Source organism: Chlorocebus sabaeus, chromosome X (assembly GCF_047675955.1).
Source record: "Chlorocebus sabaeus isolate Y175 chromosome X, mChlSab1.0.hap1, whole genome shotgun sequence".
NCBI lineage: Eukaryota > Metazoa > Chordata > Mammalia > Primates > Cercopithecidae > Chlorocebus > Chlorocebus sabaeus.
In genome coordinates this window covers 78474539-78492504 of record NC_132933.1, presented here as the reverse complement: position 1 = coordinate 78492504, position 17966 = coordinate 78474539, and the positions used below count along the sequence as shown (strand labels likewise).

Here is a 17966-nt window from a genome sequence, read left to right as displayed (position 1 = left end):
AAACTATGAAACTACTACAAGAAAACGTTGGGGAAACTCCACGACACTGGTCTGGGCAAAAATTTCTTGAGTAATATCCCACAGGCACAGACAACCAAAGCAAAAATGGACAAATGGGATTACACCAAGTTCTAAAGCTTCTGCACAGCAAAAGAAACAATCAACAAAGTGAAGAGACAACCCACCGAAGGGGAGTAAATACTTGCAAACCACCCCTCTGACAAGGGATTGATAACCAGAATATACAAAGAGCTCAAACAAGTGTGTAGGAAGAAACCTAATAATCCAATTTTTTTAAATAGGCAAAAATTTTGTATGGACATTTCTCAAAAGAAAGCATACAAATGTCCGACAGGCATATGAAAATGTGCTCAATATCATCGATCATCAGAGAAATGCAAATTAAAGATACAATTAGATATCATCTTACCCCAGATAAAATGGGTTTTATCCAAAAGTCAGATAATAATAAATGCTGGCAAGGGTGTGGAGGAAAGGAAACCCCTGTACACTGTTGGTGAGCATGTAAGTTAGTAAAACCGCTGTGGAGAACAGTTCAGAGGTTCCTTGAAAGATTAAAAATAGAGCTAGCATATGATCCAGCAATCCCACTGCTGTATTGTATACCCGAAAGAAAGGAAATCAGTATACCGAGGAGATGTCTGCACTCCCATGTTTGTTGCAGCACTGTTCACAATAGCCAGGATTTGGAAGCAAGCTAAGTGTCTATCAGCAGAAGAATGGATAGAGAAAGTGTTGTACTTATACACAATGGAGTAAGATTTAGCCATAAACACGAATGAGATGCTGTCATTTCTGACAACATGGATGGAACTGGAGGTCATTATGTTAAGTGAAATAAACCAGACACAGAAAAGACAAACATTGCATGTTCTCACTTTTTTTGTGGGATCTAAAAATCAAATAACTGAACTCATGGAGATAGAGAGTAGAGGGATGGTTACCAGAGGCTGTGAAGGGTAATGGGGGGTTGGGGAGGAGGTGAGGATTGTCAATGGGTACCAAAAAAAAAGTAGCTAGAGAGAATGAATAGGCCAGGCGCAGTGGCTCACGCCTGTAATCCCAGCACTTTGGGAGGTGAGGCAAGTGGATCCCCTGAGGTCAGGAGTTCAAGATCAGCCTGGCCAACATGGTGAAACCCTGGCTCTACTAAAAATACAAAAAAAAATTAGCCGGGTGTGGTGGTGCACACCTGTAGTCACAGCTACTCAGGGAGGCTGAGGCAGAAGAATTACTTGAACCCAGGAAGCAGAGGTTGCAGTAAGCCGAGATTGCACCACTGCACTCCAGCCTGGGTGACAGAGTGAAACTCTGTCTCAAAAAAAAAAAGAAAAAGAAAAAGAAAGAACGAATAAAACCTAGCATTTGATAGCACAATAGGGTGACTGTAGTCAATAACAATTTAAGTGTACATTTCAACATTAAAAAAGTGTATAATTAGATTATTTCTAACACACAGGATAAATGCTTGAGGGGATGGATACCCAATTTTCCATGATATGATTATTACGCATGGCATGGCTGTACCAAAATATCTCATGTACTCCATAAGTATATATACCTACTATATACCCACAAACATTAAAAATTTAGAAAAGTTTAAATAAAAAAGAGATCCACACAAACATGTATATTCTCTACTGTGACATAAAGTGTATTTATTATTTTGTCTCAATCATGCATAGCTTTAATTAAAGTATAAACCTAAAGGGAATTTCAACATGATAATTAATAAGGTTAATTTCCTGGGCAAGGTGGTTCATGTCTATAATCCCAGAATTTAGGGAGGCAGAGGCGGGAGGATAGCTTGAGCCCAGGAGTTTGAAACCTGCCTGGGGAACATACCGACAACCCATTCTCCACAAAAAGGAAAAAAAAAAAAAAAAAAGACCAACAACGGGTTAATTTAACAAGGATATATCAAATTTTTAACCTTTGATATCATTTATGCAACACCACTTCATTGTTTAGGAATGAAACTCATTTCTTTAAACTACATACACTTTATGTGGCAACTACACTTGCTACATGGCTCTCAACTTTAACTTTTGAAAAGATGTTTTTTTGTGTTTGCATTTATGGAGGCAGTTGCACATTCCGATTAAGTCATGTTGAAAATAAAGGCCAATTGCTACATTCACTACTCTTAATTCTATGTTTTACCAAAACATTTGTGCTGGATGTCTGAAAAAAATGCACATGCAAAGCATAAAACTATTAAAGAAAAAGCATATTGTAGATTTTTTTAAAGTACAAAACCTAATCTCATTTCAAAAATCGAAAAATACAGAGAAGGAAAATGAGGTGGAAAAAAAAAATCATATTCAATCATATAACCCAAAGCAGCTACTGTTGATGTTTCAGTGTTAATTTCCCATACTTTTTTTTTTTTTTTTTTGAAACAGGATCTCACTCTGTTGCCCAGGCTGGAGTGCAGTGGCCCGATCACGATCATGGTTCACTGCAACATCCACCTCCTGTGTTCAAGGGATCTTCCCACCTCAGCCCCCCAAGTAGATGGGATTATAGGTGCAAGCCACCACACCCGGCTAGTTTTTTTTACTTTTAGTAGAGATGGAGTTTCGCCATGTTGCCCAGGCTGGTCTCGAATTCCTGAACTCAAGTGACCTGCCTGCCTTGGCCTTCCAAAGTGCTAGGATTACAGGAGTGAGCCACTACACCCAACCTCCCATACTTATTTCTATATCTATATGAATGTGCAACATGTCCATAAATCTTTGTGAAACTTATATTAGGTACAAACAACTTGGAAAGCAACAGAGAGGAAATCTGTCCAATACTTAAATGTTTCTTTTTGTAGTTTTTTTGTTTTGTTTTGTTTTGTTTTGTTTTGTTTTTGTTTTTGTTTTTGAGACAGGGTCTTGCTCTGTCGCCCAGGCTGGAGTGCAGTGGCACAATCATGGCTCACTACAGCCTTGACCTCCTCGCTCAGGTGATCCTCCCACCTCAGCTTCCCAAGTAGCTGGGACTACAGGCACCAGCCACCACTCCCAGGTAATGTTTTTCTTGGTTTTGTTTTTGGTTTTGGTTTTGTTTTCAGTAGAGGTGGGGTTTTGCCATGTTGCCCAGGCTGATCTCCAACTCCTGGGCTCAAGCGATTCTCCTTGCTTGGCCTCTCAAAGTGCTGGAATTGCAGCTGTAAGCCACCACACCTGGCCTGCTTTTGTAGTTTTTATTTTCCAAGTAATAACACTTTCTTTATACTAAATGCTTCAATCCTGTTATGTTTTACAACTTAAATGGTGGTGATTATATTGAAAGCTAAGATTCTTGCAATAAAATGGGCTAAATCATGCATAAATCTTTTCACTGTGGCATTTTTCTATCTTATGTATCTCTTATCTTTATGGACGCTTATTTTTTAAAACAAGAAAAGAGTTACTCTAATTTCTTTCTTTTGCTTATTGGATTACATATATCTTACACATTATTTCCCATGTCCGTAGAGCATATATAAAAACTGATCATATACTAGACCACAGAGAGAAAGCCTAAGTCTTTTTTTTTTTTTTTTTTTTTTGAGATGGAGTCTGACTCTGTTGCCCAGGTTGGAGTGCAGTGGCACCATCTCGGCTCACTGCAACCTCTGACTCCCTGGTTCAAGCGATGCCTCAGCCTCCTGAGTAGCTGGGATTACAGGCATGCGCCACCACGTCCGGCTAATTTTTGTATTTTTAGTAGAGATGGGGTTTCACCATGTTGGCCAGGATGGTTTTGATCTCTTGACCTCGTGATCCACCCGCCTTGGCCTTCCCAAAGAGCTGGGATTACAGGCGTGAGCCACCGCACCCGGCCAAGTCCTAAATTATGAAAACTTCTACAAGTCTAATTTTCTAAATAGGAAGGGATTCAAACTCAATGATTCAAGTGTTGAAACAAACAAAAACGGAAAACAACACTTCTTAGTTAACAGATTATTGTGCTTTTGGCTTCTTGAGTAGGAGGAAAGTCGGGTGGGAAGGGCGTCAGGAATGTCCGTGACACTTGAATGGGGCCGTGTGCAAACCTTGTATGACATCACTGAGACCCGTAGCGGAAAACCGTTATTTCCTTCTAAGCCGCCCAAAGGGGTGTTGCGCCGGGGCTTCCGGGGCCGAGGTGGGCCTGCTCACTGGAAGATCGCACCGTAGCCATGAGCAGTAAGGATTTCTTCGCGTGTGGGCGCTCTGGCCATTGGACTCGGGGATGCCCTAGAGGAGGAGCTGGAGGGCAAGGAGGTGGAGGCCATGGCAGAGGTTCTCAATGCAGTTCCACCACCCTATCTTACACCTGTTACCGCTGCGGTGAGTTCGGTCATCATGCTAAGAACTGTGTCCTTTTCGGAAACATCTGCTACAACTGTGGGAGAAGCGGCCACATCGCCAAAGACTGTAAGGAACCTAAACGAGAGAGAGACCGACACTGTTATACCTGCGGCAGACTAGGACATCTGGCTTGTGATTGTGATCGTCAGAAAGAGCAGAAATGCTACTCTTGCGGGAAACTTGGGCACATTCAGAAAGACTGCGCCCAGGTCAAGTGCTACCGATGCGGCGAAACTGGTCATGTGGCCATCAATTGTAGCAAGGCGAGCCAGGTCAACTGCTACCGCTGTGGCGAATCCGGACATCTAGCCAGGGAATGTCCCAGTGAGGCTCCCGCTTAAATTTTTCCCTTTGTCATCTTCCCCCCTCCTTTTGCTGATTGATAATTGTATTATTTTCTCTGAAAACTTCACTGACCAGAAGGTCGATAGATTGGGCTACTCTCAGGCAAGTGAGCTTTAATTACCATGTTAAAGGAGGAAAGAGCTAGGAAAAAAAACCCCAAAACTCAAAAAAGTTAATCATTGCTAGATGCCCCACAATTAATGTGCTGCTTCTGCCCCAAAGGCAAATCTAGTTATTGAATAGTCATTCTGAGCACCAATCACTTTGGGGGTTCTTTTGGTGTATTTTGATTTCACACATTTAATTAGGAGGCACTATTGGAAGAGCTGGATCCATATTGGTGAACAAATCAGAACAAGTTTAGAAACACAGGCCTAGAATCTATTAACAAGAAAAATATTGTGTCAGATGAAGGTAAATTGCCAGAGAGAAAAAGAACAGGAGGTAAAAGGATAAAAAGAGAATGTGTATGTGGGGGAAAGAGGGAAAGAATGTGGTTCTGTTTTAGATACACAAGGCCACCCTGAGGAGGTTATATTTCCTCAGAGATCCATAGGGCAAATAAAGCTGATTCTGAAAATCCATGACCTTGCCAAAGTAACTTTAATTTTATCATATTGATGGCTTTGAATTATCTGGCCTCATTAGCTTTTAAACAACACTGAAAGAGACATCTCTGTCTGGCCCTGCACAGGGTGTGTAGTTTAATGAAAATAAACCTGGCCGGGCGCGGTGGCTCAAGCCTGTAATCCCAACACTTTGGGAGGCCGAGGTGGGAGATGGAGACCATCCTGTCTAATATGGTGAAACCCCGTCTCTACTAAAAATACAAAATTAGCCAGGCATGGTGGTGTATGCCTGTAATACTAGCTACTCAGGAGTTGAGGCAGGAGAATTGCTTGAACCCAGGAGGCGGTAGTTGCAGTGAGCTGAGATTGCACCATTGCACTCAAGCCTGGGCAACAAGTGCGAAACTCCATCTCAAAAGAAAAAACTTATTTTTAGTCTCTCTGGAACAAAAGCAAAGATCAGGAAGCAAAAAACACACATTTCTGCAGAAAACTTTCAGGTGCACTACTCCCTGTAGTCTTGCAAAAGTCACAGCCAGCATTCTGTACTTGAGTCCATAACCCATGCTGTATGCTTTGGGACATGGGTAGACAACTATATAACATCCACTACACAAGTTTTAGGTAAAACTGCTTATATAAGCCCTGTATTAATAGATACAAACAGGAAGGCACACCAATAGAGACTAAAAAAGCATTTTATAAAATTGAAACGTCTTCCTGATTTATGAACAAAATATCTGTTAAAAAATAAGATAGGGCTAACAGGGTTTCTGCTTCTGAGAAGATGAAATACAAGTACTATTCTTCTGGCTAAATGCAAAAAAAATACCTCTGAACATTGTATATAAAATACACATAAGAAAACTGGGCTGGGCGCGGTGACTCACGCCTGTAATCCCAGCACTTTGGGAGGCAAAGGTGGGCGGATCACGAAGTCAGGAGTTTGAGACCAGCCTGACCAACATGGTGAAACCCCGTATCTACTAAAAATACAAAAATTAGTTGGGTGTGGTGGCTCATGCCTGTAATCCCAGCACTTTGGGAGGCCAAGGCAGGTGGATCACCTGAGGTCGGGAGTTCAAGACCAACCTGACCAACATGGAGAAACCTCGTCTCTACTAAAAATACAAAATTAGCCAGGCGTGGTGGTGCATGCCTGTAATCCCAGCTACTTGGGAGGCTGAGGCAGGAGAATCGCTTGAACCCCAGAGGCAGAGGTTGCAGTGAGCTGAGATTGTACCATTGCACTCCAGTCTGGGTGACAGAGCAAGACTCTATCTCAAAAAAAAAAAAAGGAAAAGAAAAAAGAAAAAAGACAAGGATGTAGGATTTTTCTTTTCTTTTCTTTTCTTTTCTTTTTTTTTTTTTTTTGAGACAGAGTCTCGCTCTGTTGCCCAGGCTGGAGTGCAGTGGCCGGATCTCAGCTCACTGCAAGCTCTGCCTCCCAGGTTCACGTCATTCTCCTGCCTCAGCCTCCCGAGTAGCTGGGATTACAGGTGCCCGCCACCTTGCCCAGCTAATTTTTTTTGTATTTTTAGTAGAGACGGGGTTTCACCGTGTTAGCCAGGATGGTCTCGATCTCCTGACCTCGTGATCCGCCCGTCTCGGCCTCCCAAAGTGCTGGGATTACAGGCTTGAGCCACCGTGCCCAGCTTCAGGATTTTTCACTCACTATGTTTTTCAACATAGTGATGGAAGTTCAAGTTAGTGCAATAAGGCACTAATAGAAGATAAAAGGCATACGTATCAGAGAGGAAAGACCAAAAAGGTTCCTATTTGCAGATGACATGATTGTCTAAATAGAAAATCTCAAATAATTACTGGGAAAACACACACAAAAAAAAAACTCCTAGAACTGATTATTATAGCAGGGTTGCAAGAAACAAGGAAAACATACAAAAATCAATTGTATTTCTATATATTAGTAATGACTAAATGGATGCTAAAATTAAAATATGATACCAGTTAATAGTCACTCAAAAGTGAAATAACTAAGTGTAAATTAATGAAACATGTTCAGTAATTGTATGCTGAAAAGTAAAAAATACTGATGAAGGAAATCAAAGATCTAAATACATGGAGAAACATATTATGTTCATAGATTGGCTCAGCAAATAAAATATATCTATTCTCCTCAAATTGATATACAGGTTTGATGGAATTTCTGTTACAATCCCAGGAAGATTTTTTGTAGATATAGATTATTCTAAAATTTGTAGAGAAAGGCAAAGGAACTAGAATAGCTGAAGGAATTTTGAAAAATAAGGATAAAATGGGAAGAATCAGTCTACTTTATTTAAAAATATATAGTTATAATAAACAAGATAGAATGATATAGGTAGAGATATAGGCATGTAGATCAATGTCACAGAATAAAAAAAGAAGTAAACATGTACAAATACGCCCAACTGAGTGGTGATCATTATACTGCTGGAATCATACTCCAAGGATATGACCCTCTCATTCATGCCCAAAAAAGGAAAAAGGCTGAGTACTTGGGAAGTCCAAGGGTAAGAGGTGAAAGCAGAGAACCTTTAAGGATCTCAAAAGCATCATTGGATAGGGAATCCCAGATTACTGGATCTGGGGAGACTCCCTAGTCATAGCATAAAGGAATGAGGCAATCATGGAGAAATTAGGTGTCTACATCCTACCATTTCCTCTTGGTTGTCATTTTGTTTCAGGGAAAGTAAAATGTTAAATAGTAGAGGCCCAGAGGCAGTTTTGCCCATGGCTGAGAAATCATGACCCAGGTATCACACACACAATTATCATAATTGAGTTTTATCTCTAGCCACCTTGTGGTCCTTTCTAAGGCCTTAAGATGATATTCAGTGTCCAAAAGGGAGTTGTCATAAATGTCAGAACATAGAAGGAGGTCATCTACATATTGGACTAAAGTGATGTCTCCTAGGAATTTTAACTCCCTCAACTGGACATTTAAGGTATGTAAGAAAGAGGTAGGGGTCTCAGTAAATTTTGGGGGCATAATGGTCTAGGTATATTGTGGGTTTTCACAGGTGAAGGCAAGCATGTATTGAGATTTCTTATGAAGAGGAATGCTACAACAAGGCAAAACATAAATTGATGTCTATGAAATATTGGGTGTTAGAAAGGGTAGCAAACTGGATAGTGTTAGGATCAGGCACCAAAGGAAATCTATGTTTGACCATTTTACTGATAGATCTCAGATCTTAGACTAACCAATATCATTTCCCTTTTTCTTTTTTTTGGAAACAGGATCTCGCTGTATTTCCCAGGCTGGAGTATGATGGCTATTCACAGGCATGATCATAGTGCACTGCAGCCTCAAACTCCTGGGCTCATTCAATCCTTTTCCTTTAGCGTCCTAAGTAACTGGGACTACAGATGTGCACCTGGCTCCATTTTGTTTTTTAATGGCCAAGATGGTTGTATTGCATGGATTAGAAGTTGTGACAAGAAGTTTTCTTATCAAATAAACTTTGGATTATTGAGCAGGGTCACTCATGTTCTTCTCGTTTTAAACGATATTTGGGAATCTTGGGGAGGAGTACAGAAGAATTTATTTCTACCTTAAGGAGCTCTGCATCCCATATACACCCAATCTTGGTGGAGTTTTTTTTGCCCCTAATGAAGGAATTCTGTCTAACACTTTATTTAAATCTTTAGTTAAGTAAGTTCTAGGTTGAAGGGGGCAAAGTAACTCAGATCAGAAAAAAATGTTAGGAGACATAATCATGGAGGAGAGGAGTTAGGGACCTATAGAAGTCCTTTAAGGGTACAATAAATTTTTAAACTCCAATTTATAAGAAGATCCTTTCCTAAGAGTTTTACTGGGGTAGTAGAAATGAGAAGGAAGTTGTGTTGAGTTTTGATGGGTCTCATAGAAATGTTAAAAGGTTGAGAAAGCAGCAAATTGTGAGGTAAATTATCAAAACCCACCACTGGTAGTTGGGTGAGTCCAAGGAAGGAGGGCAAAAAATGAAGTGGTGCCAAAGGTATCGATGAAAACTTTGGTGGTGCCCTTCAACATGTAGGGTAATTTTCCCTTGTGAATTTAATGGTAGTTGAGAGCACTGGAGGACAGTCAACAAGTTTCTGATGAGGTAATCAGAGGGCCCCCTAAGGAGGGGGGCTCAGGTTTTTATCCTTCCTCTTGAGGTCCAGGAAAACCTGGACAATGCGTCCTTCTTCCTTACAATTTTGGTGGGTGTCCCAATCAATGTGAATGTGATTTTAGAGTTTGCCATAGATTACATTTTTCAGATTTTTCTAACTATTTTAATGTCAATGCCATAAGCTTGATTCTGCATTTTCCAATTTTTTGTTTGTTTGTTTGTTTGTTTGTTTGTGTTTTGAGACTGAGTCTCGCTCTGTCATCTAGGCTGGAGTGCAATGGTGTGATCTCAGCTCATCGCAGCCTCCACCTTCCAGGTTCAAGCGATTCTCCTGAGACATCTGCCACCACACCTGGCTAATTTTTTGTATTTTTGGTAGAAATGGGGTTTCACCAGGTTGGCCAGGCTGGTCTCGAACTCCTGACCTCAGATGATCCACCCACCTTGGCCTCCCAAAGTGCTGGGATTACAAGTGTGAGCCACCACGCCCAGCCCCGAATTTTTTAAAAATACTCTTTTCATAATGTTGGGCTAATGTCTGGAGTTCAGACATGTTTGGATTGTGTCAGCTAATATAAGTTTTCTGGAAAATGTCATGGAATTCCAGTCTGAGACTATTTTCAAAACTTGTGGCCAGAACAGAGGCAGTTTGGCAAGCCAATTTCAGGCCCAAATGCTCTTTTCTTTTTTTTTTTTTTTTTTTTTTTAATTTATTTATTATTATTAAACTTCAAGTTGTAGGGTACATGTGCACAACGTGCAGGTTTGCTACATATGTATACTTGTGCCATGTTGGTGTGCTGCACCCATCAACTCGTCATTTACATCAGGTATAACTCCCAATGCAATCCCTCCCCCCTCCCCCCTCCCCATGATAGGCCCCGGTGTGTGATGTTCCCCTTCCCGAGTCCAAGTGATCTCATTGTTCAGTTCCCACCTACGAGTGAGAACATGCGGTGTTTGGTTTTCTGTTCTTGTGATAGTTTGCTAAGAATGATGGTTTCCAGCTGCATCCATGTCCCTACAAAGGACACAAACTCATCCTTTTTTATGGCTGCATAGTATTCCATGGTGTATATGTGCCACATTTTCTTAATCCAATCTGTCACTGATGGACATTTGGGTTGATTCCAAGTCTTTGCTATTGTGAATAGTGCTGCAATAAACATACGTGTGCATGTGTCCTTATAGCAGCATAATTTATAATCCTTTGGGTATATACCCAGTAATGGGATGGCTGGGTCATATGGTACATCTAGTTCTAGATCCTTGAGGAATCGCCATACTGTTTTCCATAATGGTTGAACTAGTTTACAATCCCACCAACAGTGTAAAAGTGTTCCTATTTCTCCACATCCTCTCCAGCACCTGTTGTTTCCTGACTTTTTAATGATTGCCATTCTAACTGGTGTGAGATGGTATCTCATTGTGGTTTTGATTTGCATTTCTCTGATGGCCAGTGATGATGAGCATTTTTTCATGTGTCTGTTGGCTGTATGAATGTCTTCTTTTGAGAAATGTCTGTTCATATCCTTTGCCCACTTTTGGATGGGGTTGTTTGTTTTTTTCTTGTCAATTTGTTTGAGTTCTTTGTAGGTTCTGGATATTAGCCCTTTGTCAGATGAGTAGATTGCAAAAATTTTCTCCCATTCTGTAGGTTGCCTGCTCACTCTGATGGTAGTTTCTTTTGCTGTGCAGAAGCTCTTTAGTTTGATGAGATCCCATTTGTCAATTTTGGCTTTTGCTGCCGTTGCTTTTGGTGTTTTAGACATGAAGTCTTTGCCCATGCCTATGTCCTGAATGGTACTACCTAGGTTTTCCTCTAGGATTTTTATGGTATTAGGTCTAACATTTAAGTCTCTAATCCATCTTGAATTAATTTTCGTATAAGGAGTAAGGAAAGGATCCAGTTTCAGCTTTCTACTTATGGCTAGCCAGTTTTCCCAGCACCATTTATTAAATAGGGAATCCTTTCCCCATTTCTTGTTTCTCTCAGGTTTGTCAAAGATCAGATGGCTGTAGATGTGTGGTATTATTTCTGAGGACTCTGTTCTGTTCCATTGGTCTATATCTCTGTTTTGGTACCAGTACCATGCTGTTTTGGTTACTGTAGCCTTGTAGTATAGTTTGAAGTCAGGTAGCGTGATGCCTCCAGCTTTGTTCTTTTGACTTAGGATTGTCTTGGAGATGCGGGCTCTTTTTTGGTTCCATATGAACTTTAAAGCAGTTTTTTCCAATTCTGTGAAGAAGCTCATTGGTAGCTTGATGGGGATGGCATTGAATCTATAAATTACCTCGGGCAGTATGGCCATTTTCACGATATTGATTCTTCCTATCCATGAGCATGGTATGTTCTTCCATTTGTTTGTGTCCTCTTTTATTTCACTGAGCAGTGGTTTGTAGTTCTCCTTGAAGAGGTCCTTTACATCCCTTGTAAGTTGGATTCCTAGGTATTTTATTCTCTTTGAAGCAATTGTGAATGGAAGTTCATTCCTGATTTGGCTCTCTGTTTGACTGCCACTGGTGTATAAGAATGCTTGTGATTTTTGCACATTAATTTTGTATCCTGAGACTTTGCTGAAGTTGCTGATCAGCTTAAGGAGATTTTGGGCTGAGACAATGGGGTTTTCTAAATATACAATCATGTCGTCTGCAAACAGGGACAATTTGACTTCTTCTTTTCCTAACTGAATCCCCTTGATTTCTTTCTCTTGCCTGATTGCCCTAGCCAGAACTTCCAACACTATGTTGAATAGGAGTGGTGAGAGAGGGCATCCCTGTCTTGTGCCAGTTTTCAAAGGGAATTTTTCCAGTTTTTGCCCATTCAGTATGATATTGGCTGTGGGTTTGTCATAAATAGCTCTTATGATTTTGAGGTACGTTCCATCAATACCGAATTTATTGAGCGTTTTTAGCATGAAGGGCTGTTGAATTTTGTCAAAAGCCTTTTCTGCATCTATTGAGATAATGATGTGGTTCTTGTCTTTGGTTCTGTTTATATGCTGGATTATGTTTATTGATTTGCGAATGTTGAACCAGCCTTGCATCCCAGGGATGAAGCCCACTTGATCATGGTGGATAAGCTTTTTGATGTGCTGCTGAATCCGGTTTGCCAGTATTTTATTGAGGATTTTTGCATCGATGTTCATCAGGGATATTGGTCTAAAATTCTCTTTTTTTGTTGTGTCTCTGCCAGGCTTTGGTATCAGGATGATGTTGGCCTCATAAAATGAGTTAGGGAGGATTCCCTCTTTTTCTATTGATTGGAATAGTTTCAGAAGGAATGGTACCAGCTCCTCCTTGTACCTCTGGTAGAATTCAGCTGTGAATCCATCTGGTCCTGGACTTTTTTTGGTTGGTAGGCTATTAATTATTGCCTCAATTTCAGAGCCTACTATTGGTCTATTCAGGGATTCAACTTCTTCCTGGTTTAGTCTTGGAAGAGTGTAAGTGTCCAGGAAATTATCCATTTCTTCTAGATTTTCCAGTTTATTTGCGTAGAGGTGTTTATAGTATTCTCTGATGGTAGTTTGTATTTCTGTGGGGTCGGTGGTGATATCCCCTTTATCATTTTTTATTGCGTCGATTTGATTCTTCTCTCTTTTCTTCTTTATTAGTCTTGCTAGTGGTCTGTCAATTTTGTTGATCTTTTCAAAAAACCAACTCCTGGATTCATTGATTTTTTGGAGGGTTTTTTGTGTCTCTATCTCCTTCAGTTCTGCTCTGATCTTAGTTATTTCTTGCCTTCTGCTAGCTTTCGAATGTGTTTGCTCTTGCTTCTCTAGTTCTTTTAATTGCGATGTTAGAGTGTCAATTTTAGATCTTTCCTGCTTTCTCTTGTGGGCATTTAGTGCTATAAATTTCCCTCTACACACTGCTTTAAATGTGTCCCAGAGATTCTGGTATGTTGTATCTTTGTTCTCATTGGTTTCAAAGAACATCTTTATTTCTGCCTTCATTTCGTTATGTACTCAGTAGTCATTCAGGAGCAGGTTGTTCAGTTTCCATGTAGTTGAGCGGTTTTGATTGAGTTTCTTAGTCCTGAGTTCTAATTTGATTGCACTGTGGTCTGAGAGACAGTTTGTTATAATTTCTGTTCTTGTACATTTGCTGAGGAGTGCTTTACTTCCGATTACGTGGTCAATTTTGGAGTAAGTACGATGTGGTGCTGAGAAGAATGTATATTCTGTTGATTTGGGGTGGAGAGTTCTATAGATGTCTATTAGGTCTGCTTGCTGCAGAGATGAGTTCAATTCCTGGATATCCTTGTTAACTTTCTGTCTCGTTGATCTGTCTAATGTTGACAGTGGAGTGTTGAAGTCTCCCATTATTATTGTATGGGAGTCTAAGTCTCTTTGTAAGTCTCTAAGGACTTGCTTTATGAATCTGGGTGCTCCTGTATTGGGTGCATATATATTTAGGATAGTTAGCTCTTCCTGTTGAATTGATCCCTTTACCATTATGTAATGGCCTTCTTTGTCTCTTTTGATCTTTGATGGTTTAAAGTCTGTTTTATCAGAGACTAGTATTGCAACCCCCGCTTTTTTGTGTTCTCCATTTGCTTGGTAAATCTTCCTCCATCCCTTTATTTTGAGCCTATGTATGTCTCTGCGTGTGAGATGGGTCTCCTGAATACAGCAGAGTGATGGGTCTTGACTCTTTATCCAGTTTGCCAGTCTGTGTCTTTTAACTGGAGCATTTAGTCCATTTACATTTAAGGTTAAGATTGTTATGTGTGAACTTGATCCTGCCATTATGATATTAACTGGTTATTTTGCTCGTTAGTTGATGCAGTTTCTTCCTAGCCTTGATGGTCTTTACATTTTGGCATGTTTTTGCAATGGCTGGTACCGGTTGTTCCTTTCCATGTTTAGTACTTCCTTCAGGGTCTCTTGTAAGGCAGGCCTAGTGGTGACAAAATCTCTAAGCATTTGCTTATCTGTAAAGGATTTTATTTCTCCTTCACTTATGAAACTTAGTTTGGCTGGATATAAAATTCTGGGTTTAAAATTCTTTTCTTTAAGAATGTTGAATATTGGCCCCCACTCTCTTCTGGCTTGAAGAGTTTCTGCCGAGAGATCTGCTGTTAGTCTGATGGGCTTCCCTTTGTGGGTAACCCGACCTTTCTCTCTGGCTGCCCTTAAGATTTTTTCCTTCATTTCAACTTTGGTGAATCTGGCAATTATGTGTCTTGGAGTTGCTCTTCTCGAGGAGTATCTTTGTGGCGTTCTCTGTATTTCCTGGATTTGAATGTTGGCCTGCCCTACTAGGTTGGGGAAGTTCTCCTGGATGATATCCTGAAGAGTGTTTTCCAACTTGGTTCCATTTTCCCTGTCACTTTCAGGCACCCCAATCAGACGTAGATTTGGTCTTTTTACATAATCCCATAGTTCTTGCAGGCTTTGTTCATTTCTTTTTCTTCTTTTTTCTTTTGGTTTCTCTTCTCGCTTCATTTCATTCATTTGATCCTCCATCGCTGACATTCTTTCTTCCAGTTGATCGAGACGGTTACTGAAGCTTGTGCATTTGTCACGTATTTCTCGTGCCATGGTTTTCGTCTCTTTCATTTCGTTTGTGAGCTTCTCTGCATTAATTACTCTAGCCATCAATTCTTCCACTTTTTTTTCAAGATTTTTAGTTTCTTTGCGCTGGGTACGTAATTCCTCCTTTAGCTCTGAGAAATTTGATGGACTGAAGCCTTCTTCTCTCATCTCGTCGAAGTCATTCTCCGTCCAGCTTTGATCCGTTGCTGGCGATGAGCTGCGCTCCTTTGCCGGGGGAGATGCGCTCTTATTTTTTGAATTTCCAGCTTTTCTGCCCTGCTTTTTCCCCATCTTTGTGGTTTTATCTGCCTCTGGTCTTTGATGATGGTGATGTACTGATGGGGTTTTGGTGTAGGTGTCCTTCCTGTTTGATAGCTTTCCTTCTAACTGTCAGGATCCTCAGCTGTAGGTTGTAGCTGTAGGAGATTGCTTGAGGTCCACTCCAGACCCTGTTTGCCTGGGTATCAGCAGCAGAGGCTGCAGAAGATAGAATATTTCTGAACAGCGAGTGTACCTGTCTGATTCTTGCTTTGGAATCTTCCTCTCAGGGGTGTACTCCACCCTGTGAGGTGTGGGGTGTCAGACTGCCCCTAGTGGGGGATGTCTCCCAGTTAGGCTACTCAGGGGTCAGGGACCCACTTGAGCAGGGAGTCTGTCCCTTCTCAGATCTCAACCTCCGTGTTGGGAGATCCACTGCTCTCTTCAAAGCTGTCAGACAGAGTCGTTTGCGTCTGCAGAGCTGCTGCATTTGTTATTATTTACTGTGCCCTGTCCCCAGAGGTGGAGTCTACAGAGACAGGCAGGTTTCCTTGAGCTGCTGTGAGCTCCACCCAGTTCCAGCTTCCCAGCAGCTTTGTTTACCTACTTAAGCCTCAGCAATGGCGGGCGCCCCTCCCCCAGCCTCACTGCTGCCTTGCCGGTAGATCACAGACTGCTGTGCTAGCAATGAGGGAGGCTCCGTGGGTGTGGGACACTCCCGGCCAGGTGTGGGATATGATCTCCTGGTGTGCCTGTCTGCTTAAAGCGCAGTATTGGGGTGGGAGTTACCCGATTTTCCAGGTGTTGTGTGTCTCAGTTCCCCTGGCTAGGAAAAGGGATTCCCTTCCCCCTTGCGCTTTCCAGGTGAGGCAATGCCTCGCCCTGTTTCAGCTCTCGCTGGTCGGGCTGCAGCAGCTGACCAGCACCGATCGTCTGGCACTCCCCAGTGAGATGAACCCAGTACCTCAGTTGAAAATGCAGAAATCGCCGGTCTTCTGTGTCGCTCGCGCTGAGAGTTGGAGACTGGAGCTGTTCCTCCCAAATGCTCTTTTCATGTTGTCTCGATGGCAACAATCGAGGGTGATAATTAGCTACAGTTTCATCCCTTCGTTGTTTACAATTTTGAATATATGACAAATCTAGTCTCTGTGATAGATCTGAGGGATGGATCCTCTCCTAATAATTTTTCTTTTACTTCTTTCAGTTTCTGATGAGAATTGGGGATAGTCTCAGATCCTTGAAAGTCTTCTGGAATTGTGGTACATTTGGCTTTTTTAAACTAAAGGACCAACCAATAGGTGGATAAATTGATACAAACTGGGGAACCCAGAGAGTATACCCCTAAGACAGTTCTAAATTATTTAATACACCTTTACCTTTTCTTTTGGGGATCAGGAAAGTCTTTGTTGATGGCACGTAATTCAGACCAATACCTAGGTTTAAATGTTATCTCTTCTGTTGGACTCACTTGGGAACAGGTACCAGCCATACACTTGGCTTCATCTTCAGGAGGTGGGGGCCTTGTGAACCATACAGCTATAAGGTTGATCAACTGGGAGTGCAACTGGTGGAGGACATTCTGGGAGAGAAGGATACAAAGGTGAGCTGAGAGGGGAATATGGGGATGCTGTTAAGGACTCTAGGGACTTACTGGACCAGAAAAACTTTTCTGAAGTCATTAAGAGCTTGAATGGTTTGAGTGAGGTATGAATTATTTGGTTGCTATTTTTCAAGTTCTTCATACCAGGTGAAACAAGTGGACAATTTTTTTTTTCTTTCTTTTTTCTTTTTTTTTTGAGACAGAGTTTCGCTTTTATTGCCCAGGCTGGAGTACAATGGCGCAGTCTCAGCTCATGGCAACCTCTGCCTCCCAGGTTCAAGAGATTCTCCAGCCTCAGTCTCCTGAGTAGCTGGGATTACAGGCATGTGCCACCATGCCTGGCTAATTTGTATTTTTACTAGAAATAGGTTTTCTCCATGTTGGTCAGGCTGGTCTCAAACTCCCGACCTCAGGTGATCCGTCCGCCTCGGCCTCCCAAAGTGCTGGGATTATAGGTGTGAGCCACTGCACCCTGCTGACAATTGTGTTTTCAAGATTTTTGTTCCTTTTTGTTCTAGGGCTCTTAGATAGACAAACTCAGAGATATTCTAGGAGCTCCAGAGGGGCCACGTAGGTCAAGAGAGTTTTAGGAAAATTTTCCCAGTAAGAAGGTAAACAATGCTATAGTGGCAAAGCATGTAGTCAGCAGGAGTTTCAGAGGAGGGGATTTCAGCCAGGCACAGTGGCTCACACCTGTAAGACCACTTGAGCCCAGCAGTTGGAGACCTGCCTGTGCAACAACATGGTCAAACCCTGTCTCTACAAAAAATACAAAAATTACCTGGGTGTGGTGGCATGCACCTGTAGTCCCAGCTACTCCAGAGGCTGAGGCAGGAGGATCACTTGAGCCCAGGAGGCAGAGGTTACAGTGAGCTATGATCATGCCACAGCACTCCAGCCTGGGCCACAGAGCGAGATCCTGTCTCAAAAAAAGAAAGGGTGGGGGAGGGGATTTCGGTTGATTAAGAAGTGCTCATGTCCTTGACTAATGGTACCCTTACATTTATGAACAGAGAAAACTGGGATTCTAACCCAGCCTGTTTCTTAGAGAGACTAAACTCTTACAGAGAACCCCTGGACTCTAACCCAGTGTCTATTTACCTGGAACTCTAATCCAGCTTCTAGACCATATGCAGAATCTTAAGAATCAAAATCTAGCCCAAAATGCTTAAACCGACATTTATCCAAAACACTAGATTTTG

General features: G+C 41.6%; 1 protein-coding gene across 1 annotated transcript; it reads left to right on the top strand.

Moving 5' to 3' along the window:
* The first annotated feature begins 4089 nt into the window (after positions 1–4089).
* On the top strand, positions 4090–4953 carry ZCCHC13 (zinc finger CCHC-type containing 13). Its single transcript, XM_007992095.3, has one exon. The coding sequence runs from the start codon at positions 4175–4177 to the stop codon at positions 4685–4687; it is 513 nt and encodes a 170-aa protein (XP_007990286.2). The 5' UTR covers positions 4090–4174; the 3' UTR covers positions 4688–4953.
* Positions 4954–17966: the final 13013 nt, after the last annotated feature.

Coding starts and splice junctions, on each gene's coding strand:
- ZCCHC13 (XM_007992095.3), top strand. CDS start 4,175: ATGAGCAGTAAGGATTTCTTCGCGTGTGGGCGCTCTGGCCATTGGACT.